Here is a 12,325-nt window from a genome sequence, read left to right as displayed (position 1 = left end):
ACAGATGGAATCAATGGCAATATCATATTAAAAACGACGATATTAGGAAAGAACTTGACATTGTCACCATCCAGGAATGCGTTAGCAGAGGTAATCTCAGGTGGTATGGTCACTTAAACAGAATGGGCGAGGAAAGATTAGCAAATCAAGTATTCTCTCCCAGGTTGGCAGGAAAACGACCCAGGGGAAGACCAAGATATAGGGGAATTGATACGGTGCAAAGTGCCTTAGAACAGTGCTTCGCAAACTTATGAATGTAAAGGCCCCCTTTCGAAAAATTAAAATATTTCCCGGACCACTTCGGAAAAAAAATTGTAATGCTGACATATATTATTATAATATTTATTGTATTTATATTCAATGTAAAACATACCCAGCGAATATTGCAAAACTTAAATGAAAATATTACATACACATTTGACATGGCACACTTAGTCTTAAAAACATTTTAAATTTGTTTTCGTTATTTCACAGCCCCCCCTCAGCAAAATTGATGGTCCCCAAGGGGGACACGGCTCACAGTTTGGGAAACATTGCCTTAGAAGACAGAAATATAAGATCTGATAATGTTGGAGTCTTGAGAGGTAACAGACTGATTTGGAGGAAAATTGTAGATAGAAGTTAGTAATGATGTAAATTTGTCATGTAATACTATCATATACTGTACATCCCTTGAGGGTACATGGCAGGAATTTGATGATGATCCTACTAATACATTAAAAAATATATATTTAATTAGAATGGAAACTAGCTCAAGTCTCTTCATGTAAAGCCTCACGGAATTTAAGGAGTGCCAAAAATTCACAAACCTGATTCCTTCTCCCTCACCCAGTTGTGGTGTATGGGGGGGGGGGGGTTTGGTTTGCAAATAATATCTTACATACAGACTTGGTAAACAGTTGGCAAAGTCATGTGCCTGCCCTCCGTCATAGTTAACTTTTCTTCTGCAAAAGTCTGTTCACTTTAAAACTATTAAAATCCATGTCCTAAAAAGATCAGACAATGATTAGTTTTGATACATTATTATTATTATTTATTATTATTACCCAAGACCTCATGGAGTCAAAGACTCATCTGGGAGGTCCTTTTATCTCACACACAGCTCATCATACTGTGCTTTGAACACATTCAAACTCCCTGCAGACACCACACTCTCAGGCAAGGCATTCCAATCATTTACAAGTCTGCACAAAAAAATCTCCCCTAGTCACACCTTCTTTATACAGTTTCCAGGGATGACCTCTGATTCTCCCTGTGATCTCCCACTATTTTCTGTAGAACTTCTCCAGCATAGACCTACAAGTTGGTAACAACCCCTTACCAACGTGTAGGTCTCTATCATATCTCCCCTCTTTCTCCTGTCCACCAGACTCTGCAAATTGCATCTCCTCAATCTTTCCTCATACTCAACATTCCAGAGGTCAGAAACTACCTTAGTCAGTTGCCTTTGGACCCTTTCCAACATCTCTTCATCCTTCTGAAAACCAGGTGACCAAATCTGGGCACAATAGTACATGTGTAGCCTAATCAAAGCCTTATACAACGGAACAAGAATTTCCCTACTTCTACATGTCAGTGTCCTCTGCATCATTCCCAGAAGCCTTTGTGATATCTCTTTGCTATTTATTAATGTACTAACTGAGGCCCTTGATTTGATAGTCTCATTTCCCACAAGACATTCAAATTATCGAAATTTACAGATGTGCTGGTTATTTCACAAATGGAAAAGAAAAATAATATACAAACCTTTAAATGAGACAGTGGTAGATTCTCCCCCATCCACCCCAACCAATTTGTACACAAAACTCTTAAAACCAAGCACTCCACACAGCCATTCTCAACTTTTTCTATTGCACAGTCAGAATGACTGTAGAAAAAGAATCATAATTGTTTGCCCTTCTGAGACATACTTGCATTCAGTCCAGTAGTACTGTATCCTTAAAAATATTGACATACAGAGCTAGGACTGTCTGTTGCATTGATACTACTCTTCTAGCTGAACTATCCTACTATATATTCTGGTTTGGATGAGTATCCACATGCAATGAATTCTTGCAGTTCCATGAAGCTTACTTAGTTCTTCTCATGAATATCTCATTCTGCCACATCCCAAAGGTACTCACTGGGATTGTGATCTGTGTCCATCATATGCAGGGTCGGCTGTAGAGTTCAGTTAAGCCATTCTTTTTTTTTTTTTTTTCCTAATATGAAGGGACTTAGAAGTACTAGAAGAATATGCCCATAACCATCATTCCCTTTTCATCCATTTGTATTCTTGTGATCATGCATGATGATTCAAAACTGCATCCTTGTTCTTCTGTTTGTATAAAATAAGAACTAAGACCTATCACTGGAGTAATGAATTCCTGAGAAAGGTCACATGGATAAGACCATTCCACATCTTGTGGTCTTCAGTACTAGTGTTTTCCTCTTCCTCCACTTTAGGTGCATTTGTTTGGTTTTGCTGGATAGGTATGGTAGTGGTCTTTTGCTTTTATGACCATTGAGGACAGTATTTGTTGTATGGTGCATTTCTTGCAGTTTGTACTATGCATTCATTTAACCAATTGTAACATATCCATCAGACTATGATCTGTCAATCCTTCATCTGCTTCTGTCATCATTCAGCTATTTTCAGCAATATGTTTGATATCACTTGATTTTTTCAGTTTATCATATCATTCACACTATACCAATGAGTATGAAAGCAGGACTATAGTATCTGTCAATGCAAATCCTGGATTATACTGTCATCCCTCCCAGTCACTCATCAAAAATTTTGCCTACATCAGCTGTTTTGCACATGTCCATGAGTGGCTACAGCTATCATCCTATGTTTAAAGTCACTCACTCTTATCACCACTTTTGCTCGAGCCTCTATAGCTCAGTTATTATCAACAGTACTCTTTGGATGGAAAACTCAAAATTGAATCCCTTTTAGAATGCCAAGAACCAGATTGCCTAATCTCACATGGAGGTATGTGAGATTATATAAATATATATATATATATATATATATATATATATATATATATATATATATATATATATATATATGGCTGACAGGCAGGCTTCTTCCCTCCTCCCCAGAAACTCAGGTTTTTCACCCCACAAAAAAAAAAAAAAGTGCTAAGGGGAAAAAAAAAAAAAAAAAAAAAAACACATATAATTAACAGAAATGATACACTCGCCACATAATGCTTTGGTTGTAATTCAAAACAACCCACCCATTTTTGTCCAATACCTGTCTTGCACACATGCATGCATGTGTACACACACAATTTGAAGCAGGTATTGTTTCTCAAAGTTTTTTTATTTTTATTTTATTTTTTTTATTTTTTTTTACAGCTGTCTATCATGTGGTGTTAGTAATATGCTACTGGATTCATTTAGCATAGAGGCATAATTGTCTTTTACTAAAAGACAATTATACAGTCTTCCTAATTATACATCTAAGAGCAATTGTATGAAAGTGCCATTTCACATCTTAAACCAAATTAGTTAAACATTCTAATCCCAAATTACTGTGGTTTTTATATATTGCATGAATGACAGCCTGTAACTAACATTTTTCATTAAATGTAATAATGACTACTTTTTTAAAAAAAAAAAAAATCTTTTCCTACTGTATTTTGAGATGTTATTATATATATATTTTTCACATATGACATATTTTTATGTATCATTTCAGATCGTTTAGGTCCGAGTATTTACATAGAAGGATCTTATGGATGTGGTAATTATGGTGACTCAACACTAATTAGAGATAATAGTTCATTAAATGTGTCTAGACTTGGTAGTGCAGACAGACCAAGATTGTCAGTTTCGGTAGAAGGGCTTAGTAATGGATATGAAGATGATAGTGGAAATTTAAGTGCTGTATCTCGTGGTCGCTTAGAACGTTCTGAAAGTGCCCTTTGTACACCATCTGAGCACAAAATGAAGGATCCAGAAATGAGACGAGTGGCTTCCTGTCCTGGTAATTTGGATATTACATTCAGCTTGCATATGTGAGAAAGATTGAAATTTTATAAATATATATATATATATTTTTTTTCCCCTTTTCTTTTTTTCAGATTTCAAACATATTGGTAAAAAAAAAAAATAGTGTATGTTTTTTCCTTAACGGAGAAATGAGAAATAGACTATAGGATGCTTATTAACAAGTTTAGTTTTCTTTGAGATTGAAAAACTGTTATAAGAATTGATGTTTTGAATTACTCAGATAATCTGCAGGATAAAATTATGCAAAGTGCAGAATTTGAACATTTAAAACAAAGACTTTTTTCTTGCTCAGCATTAAGTTATTTATACAGCTGTTTATTCGTTGGGGTTTCCCCCATTCCTCGACCACCACTTAAGACTGATTGAGCCTTCCTAATGAGCAATTAAGTTTTTTTTTTTTTTTTTTACTATAGCAGCGTGTGTTCATGGAGTCAGTTTGCCTGTTCTGAATTTAGAATTGTCTCTTACCAGTAAATGCAGTTTTAGGAACCAGCATTTTTAACTTTTTGCAAATTAAGCATTATATTAAACTGGACTTTGCCACACATCACTGAAATATATAATTTGGTCCACAAAAAATCAAGGCAGATCTAGAGTATTTTAATGAGATACACAAATTTGCTCAAAAAAAAAAGAAGGAAAAACTCTCATCTTCACTTTACCAGCATTCATAGTTTAAATGCAACTTAAATTTATGTGCACTCTCACCTGAAGATATTCCTATCTGATCTCTTGTTTCTGACTGAAGCTGAACAATATTACTGCCATAACCCTAAACTACACCTTGTATCACATGAGTGGTATCTGTGGTTATGTGTGATCAGATGTTCCTTGCCATGAGATTCCTAATCTTGAATCTCCCCTCACACATACATGAACACCACCACCTTCTGTGGCTTAAAATTTCATTATCTCATTACTTATCATTTATGTGCTGCCTCTACTGTTGTTATCATCCTGTCAGTATTTATCCACGTTAATGAAAGTTTCTTGTTATTTTAGAGAAGGGAGAGGGCAGATTAACAGTGCTCGCTGCTGATGTTTGAACTTTCACAGAGATGTTTATAGAGGACCACTAGGATTCATATTGGAATTTTGTTCTCTGCTGATCTTTATTTCTTCATATCATTTTAATGCTTAACTCGATGTTTTCTATAAAAGCTTCTGGCTCATAGACAATACAGAATTTTCCAGCCAGAATGACAATCTAATGTTCACTGTTAATTTTTCCTTTTGACACACCTCGCCATTAAACCTAATACCCTTTGCTAGATAACATTCTGGTAGCTACCATACACATTTCCTGATTGTTTTTTACCACTGTGCTGTCATCACTGCTTGTTTCATTTAGCAATTTTTTGAAGTAATTACTCCATACATCAAGGATATCTTTTTCTCTGGTTTTCATGTCACCTTTATCAACTCTAATTCCTTTTACAGCACTCTTCCCTCCATTTCTGAGCTTCTTCAACAACCTACAGAATATCTTGCACCTTCTTCATATTTAGATTGTTTTTTTTTTTTTCTTAACCCCATTCCATAGCTGAGCTTAAGACAGAACTTTGCGTTGATAACATTCACTAAGTTGTTTTCATCCTGCTTAAGATTGTAAGGAAATCAGCATTTTAAGACATTTATGAAGATCTTGAAGTTTGTCATTTGAATAATAGTTTGTGAATATAACTTGTCTTCTTTAGGGTTATCTTTAAGCTACTTCTTTTTGCAGTGGTTGGCTTAAATTCCCCCTGTTTATCATATGTTTCATATTTCTTGATAGAGAATAAAATTTAATTCATAATTAATGAGAGAGTATATATATATCTCCTGGTTTGACAACAGGAGTCTAGTGTGCAAAACTTTTGAAAATGATGCTCGTAGTTTAAGGGAAAGTGTATCAAATTATGCCTCTTTGTATTTCCACAGTGAAGCCATCCCATTAAAGAGAATTGTTGGTATTGTATATACTACTTTGATGGTCTTTGCATGTGACTCCACTTACTGATTTCAAAAACTCCACGTACAGAATCGTTTGCTGAATCAAAGGCTTCCCATCGTCAATAAATCCAAAACATAATGGGAGTTGGTATCAATAGTTATCATTTGAAAATCTTTTGCACAACTCAACTCTCTCGCCCCTTAGTGCTCTTGCACAGAATAGTAAGGCTATTCTGTGCAAGATCAGGTTTATGCAAAATTTATTTGCACATACCTTCTTTGCATGTTTGCTTCAAACACTTGTTTATTAATCTTTTGTCTCCTTTTTTCTCTTTTTCATCATTTTCCCCACACTTATGACATTATCGTGACTACCTCAAGACATACTACATCATTAAATTCCCGATGTATACAGGCTGCTATGATAGTACTACATGTTAAGTTTACATTATTACTAACTTAACATTTTTCTTCCAAATTAGTGGGTTATCTGTCAGAACTCCAGTACTGTCTGTTATATTTCACCCTTCTAAGACACTTCTAATTGCATCAATCCATTTAAATTGTGGTCTTTGTCCTGCCATCCCAGCATCAAACACCTGTTTTGCTAACCTTTCCTCTCCCATTCTGTTTAAGATATCGTTAACTCTGTTCACAGACTGCTGAATGCAAACAATGTTAAGTTCCTTGCTCATATCTTCCTTTTTTAATGTGATTCTGCCACTGATACTATCTTTATTCATTTCTGTAAGTTTTTTTCAAAGTTCTCATATCTGCAGTCTCTTGTCTTTGATTAAGCATTTTATTTCTGATTCATCTCTCAGATTCATAAGCTAAAGCTGGCTTGTATACTGTTGTTTTGGTGGTTTTGCTAATTCTGTCAAGTTCAGATTTATTATTATTAATGTTTTAAAGCACAAGGAATTTTCAGTAAAAGAGGTAAAGTAGCCTGTGAAGGTGTGTGTGTGTGTGGGAGGGGGGATTTGAATAAACACTTGGCCATTTTCTGGTTAAGGTTGTCTGTGCTGCCAACTATTTGATAAAGTGGATTAGGTTAATGATATCAAGCCATTCAGGATATGGGGTCCCTATATCTTGGATGGTTAAACATGAAAAGGGTTTTAGCTTTGTGGTGATCTGTTTGGGCCGAAATTTAACTTTTTTTTTAATAATTTACATACTTTTTCCTTTTCAGATTTGGCAGGATTGCAGTCTATTTTTAGAATCGTCATCTGCTATGAAACACTTCCCTAACATCAAGTATTAGTGCATTAGTTTTCCAAAGATCTGGCATAACTTAGTGAAACAGCTGAAACCAGATAGCCTTCTTCTCCAAATTAACTTTATGGTTATTTGGTCCATAGAGGGCAGCATGTTAGATAGGACATTAGTTCTCTTGTGGTTACAGTTTAAAGGGTTTCTTATGATTTAGTTTAGTGCCTGAGTTTATACTTTCCACAGTTATAATTTGTGATCTGAAGATGCTGGGTACAAAACCAGCAAAATATTAGTATGTTCAATCAGTGCAATTATGAATAATTAACAATACTTAAGGCTTTCTATACTCTTTCCTCATATTGACATGCACTCCTGACTGCATTCCACTTATTCACTGCCTCCTTAATTTAGCAATCTTTCAAAGTAATTACTCCAAACATATGGGAATACCTTTATATTCAATTTTCATATCAACTTTTATCATCCCTGATTCCTTTTACAGTACACTCTTCTCCATTTCTAAGCTTTTCAATAGCTTCTAGCACATTTTACTTTCTTCCTGATATTTATCTTCTGTGTTCTTACTGAAGCCGCCTTATCACTTTTATTTAGCTAGTTTTATGCACTGCTTCTTGCATTTTTCTGTGTTCTCTCAGAGCACATGCTGACTTAAGAGCTTTCAGTACTTATTCTTCTGTTCTTCGACTACCTCTTTAATTTCCTGAGTCCACCATAGCATTCTGATTTTTCTGTCCTTGCAGAACAATCTCACAATGTACCTCTCTGACTAAATTGATGAATGCTTTCTTCTGAGTTTGCCACTGATTCTCCAAGGTTTCATTCTTATTTTCATTTTTTTTTCTTGAATAATATTTGAGTGTTCACCTCTGAAATCTAAAAATAATCAGTATTGATTATTTTTAAAACTTTCTTTCACATATTTCTTTTCAGTATGAATTAATTTTTTTATACTGTTTAAAAGCTAAATGATGATCCCTGCCTATTTTAGATCTCCTGTATATTATGTCCTAAACAGCATAGAGATGTACTATCAGACATTTGCGACTATCTTTATGTTGGAACATGATATTAGTGACCAGACTGTATCCTGAGCAGAAATCTGGGAGGTACTTACCATTATTATTAATTTTGTTCTTTTCTCTAAATTTTCCCAGATCATTTCTCTGTGTGTCTGGTATTCATTTCTTGCTATGCTATTTAGATATCCCAAAAAGGAAAAACTTTTCCTTTTTCCTTGATCAGCTGCCTTTTCTAATGATTTGAAAAATTCCACCATTTCTTAGTAGAACGTTTTGTTGGGATCATAGTCACATATGTCTCTTTCCCATTTTGATATTTGCTCACATCACTACTTGATACTGCTTCATTCAAGAAGATTATCTTCATGTTTAGTGTTCAATCTGCATCCTTTGGCACAAGGATATAGCTACTCCTTCCTTTTCCTGGTCATTATTGCCTGAATGTATCATCTTATAATTGTGATTCATAAGAATTTTGCAAGCTGCTAATGGGTTGGTAATGTACAATGTATAGTCCCTCTCTCAATCATATGTCATCCTCACCTCAATATGGTGCTGCCTGGAATAAACAGATGGGACTTTGATGAATACAGTATAAGAATGCAGTATAACCATAACATCTGGATTGGAGGAAATCCCTTTCCTAGTCCTAGTTTTGGAGGCCAAGCTTGTAACCAGCTTGAGGGAAGTCATATTACTCAAAACTCTCCAAAGAAATTTCATTTGGCAGTCCTTTTGGATAATGGTTTCTGAAAACAGATAAATGTAAAAATCAGCATTGCTACCTGGAATGTTCAGTGTATAACACATATAGAATAACTACATGCAGACCTAAAGAAGGGGCAAACATTGATTTGGCAATAATATCTGAAACAAAAAAATTAAGATCAACAAAAGAACGAACATTATATACAGATATATTGTGGAGTTAGAAGAGAGAGCTAGATCAAGATTAATGATATGGATAAAGAAAGATGGAAAGAAAATATACAAAGTTACAACTATTGTAGCAAAAGATGATTAGAAACAAGAATAAAAACAAAAAAAGTCCCTAGCCTCATCAATTACCTGCGATCCGTTACCATCAATATGATACACTGTATGCAACCTTTTCAATCCGAAGGGCGTGACCTTACATTTTGCAACATTAAATTGACAATCGTTATCCATAATGCCAATTTATTTAAATCATCCTGCAGGATAGCTACATCACCTTTATCAACTATTGCTCTCCCCAGTTTTGCATCATCAGCAAACAACTGAATATTCCTTCTTAAAACTTTCCCTATGTCATTGATATACAAATTAAAGAGTAGTGGCCTTAGTGCCAAATCATGAGGTACTCCACTAGTCACCATCATTCTCATAGACCTCACTCCACCATATACTATTCTCTGGTGGCTGTTGTCAGCCAACCCCTTATCCATGCTACTTGCCTCATATCCATTCTCGTCCTCTCCAGTTTTTGTAATAGCTTTCCATGTGGTAGGCTATCTTGGCAAAGTCGAAGTATCATGGTGTAGCCATTACTTTTATCCATTTCTGCTGTCACTTTATTATAAAATGTGAATAAGTTACTAAGACAGGACCTGACTTTTACAAAGCCATGCTGCTCACTATAGAGTATCACATCCCTATCTAATTGTTGTTGTATTTTACCTTTCAATAACTTTTCCAATATTTTAACAACCATTCCCAATATATTAATTGGTCTGTAGTTTGCTACTTCTGTCTTGGAATCACCTTTATGCAATGGAACTAGCTTACCCTCCTTCTACTCCCTTGGATCCTGCCAGAGTTTAGACAGATTGAACAACTTCGTCAGAAGCAGTGCTAATTCAAAAAAGATTAATAGAATTTGAATCTTACAATAAGTTGAAGAATGTGTGTGTGTGTGTTAAGACAAAAAGATGCTCATAAATTTACTTTGTCAGCTAGAGATCAAAAATTAGTAATTGACTACTTGATAACCAATGATGAACTTGCAAAATTAATAACTGATGTAAGAGTTTACAGACTTTACAGTATTAATTCAGATCATCATTTGGATTAATTAATTGGAAATATAACAATACCACCAAACTGTGTAAAGAAAAGAAAATCAAATAGTAATGAAGATGTATATAAAATAAATCTATTACCACAAACAGAAAAAAAAAAGAAGGGGAAAAAATGCATACCAGGAAAGCATGAATAAATACTTAAAACTTTAAGGAAGTAAAGAAGAAATAGAAGAATAAAAAAAATCTGATGCCGGTTATATATAAAGCAGAAGAAAAAAGTCTAGGGGGAGGAAACAAAATGGAAGAGAAAAGGACTCTGAATATGGAATAATGAAATTGAAGATTAAAAAAACTGCATACATTCGATGGCTTATCTTAAGAAAACGAAATAGTGTATAAGAGAAACAGAACAATAGCCAAAAGAGACATGAAAACTTCACTGAAAAAGTTGGGATAATTATATTAGTAAATTAGGAAAAGAAATATGAACTACAACCCAAAATCTATAAAGCAATAAAGTTCATACAGAAAGAAACAATAGATATTGAAGAGACAGATGACCAACAATGGATAGATTGTGAACTCTGGAAAGGAAATAATCAGAATTATTGTTTAACAGATTTTTAGGAAATGTAACTGATAAGTCTCCAAAATAATATTACATTGGAAGAATTAAATGAAGCATTAAAAGAAATAGAAAGTCATCAGGAGATAATAAAATCCAAATAGAACTTATAAAATATGCAGGAAATAAATTTCATCAATGACTTCTTATTCTAATTAACAAAATATATAACACATGCCCAATGACTGGAACCATGCAACTGTGATTCCCATCTTTTTGAAAAAGGAAGTAAGAATAACGCTGTCAACTACAGAGGAATAAGTTTATTAAACACAGGTCATAAGATATATGCCAAAATACTGAAGAACAGAATCAATCCTATACTATAAAAAATTAATAATGAAGAACAAAATGGCTTTAGGAAAGGCCTGTATAGATCCTGTATTCAGATTCAAACTACTGAGAAAAGAAGAGAAGTCAACTTAGAAATGCATCTTGTATTCATGGATTATAAAAAAGCTTTGAGAAGATAGAGGGATATAAACTCTTTGATAGACTTAAAAAAAAATCACTTGGCTATAAATTTATTGAAACTTCTCTACAGCCTCTTTGAGAAAACATTGATAAGCATTTTTTACCTTATCACTGTGAGAATAAAACCAAAACATTGGAAGTAACAGGTCTTAGACAAGAATGTCTCTTTTCTCTAATATTATTTGGAATATATATGAATGAAATAATCAAAGAACGGAGGTTAACCAGCAAAGAAGGAATTCAAATAGAAAACAATTTTATCTTAAGATACCTTACTTTTTGCAGATGACCAAGTGAATAGTTGGAACAACTGAGGACAGTGTACAAAAAGCCATATGTAAACTGAATTTAATAATACAGTATGTCAGTCTCTCTAGGGGGGAGGATTAAAACTATGGCATTCAAAGATAAAATGCCCATTTGAACTAAAATAGTTATAGACAATAAAATAAATAAATGCATGAACAATTTAAATTATTTGCACTATAAATTAAGTTACCATGAAGATTTAGACATTTCTAACAAAATTAACAAATTCTCCAAACTAAATGGAATAATAAACAATTAATGCTGCCAATAGTTACCAAAAAAAAAAAGTGGACAAACCAAGAAGATATAGCATTTTATCAAAACCAACATCATATAGCAGTGAAGCATGGAAAATAAGAGAAAGAGATAATAAGAGTTATTGTTACAGAAATGAGATATGAGAAGAAGAGCAGACTATACTAGACTAGAGAAAAAGAAAAATGAAGACATGTTGAAAGAACTACACCAAATACCAATAATAGAAACAGAACCAAATGGAAAGAACATCTAGACTAAATGTCATATGATAGAAGATCAGAGAAGATGATGAACTACAAACCAAAGGGTCAGAGGAACAGTGACAGACTGATTAAAACACTGGGATGAGACATAAACAGGCTACCTGGCCTAGATTTATTAAAGGAGGAGAAAGAACTTTGCATGTTTTCATCTTTGTTTCGGCAACACCAATTTTGTTGACGCGATATTCTCTAATT

The 12,325-nt window shown here is 33.9% G+C and overlaps 1 protein-coding gene across 2 annotated transcripts in view; it reads left to right on the top strand.

Annotated features, from left to right (window-relative positions):
- LOC150095409 (SRSF protein kinase 3-like) overlaps positions 1–12,325 on the top strand; it is a 429,406-nt gene that overhangs the window by 297,389 nt on the left and 119,692 nt on the right. For both annotated transcript variants that reach the window (XM_090410594.1, XM_090410593.1), the window contains exon 11: positions 3,692–3,979. In XM_090410594.1, coding sequence (XP_090266720.1) covers positions 3,692–3,979 — 288 coding nt within the window. The remainder of the gene's footprint in view (positions 1–3,691; positions 3,980–12,325) is intronic.

The sequence above is a fragment of the Typopeltis vanoorti genome, chromosome 20 (assembly GCF_054136105.1).
Source record: "Typopeltis vanoorti isolate ZY-2024b chromosome 20, IOZ_Tvanoo_1.0, whole genome shotgun sequence".
NCBI lineage: Eukaryota > Metazoa > Arthropoda > Arachnida > Uropygi > Thelyphonidae > Typopeltis > Typopeltis vanoorti.
Note: the sequence above shows the minus strand (reverse complement) of the source record. Positions and strands in the feature narration are given on the sequence as shown.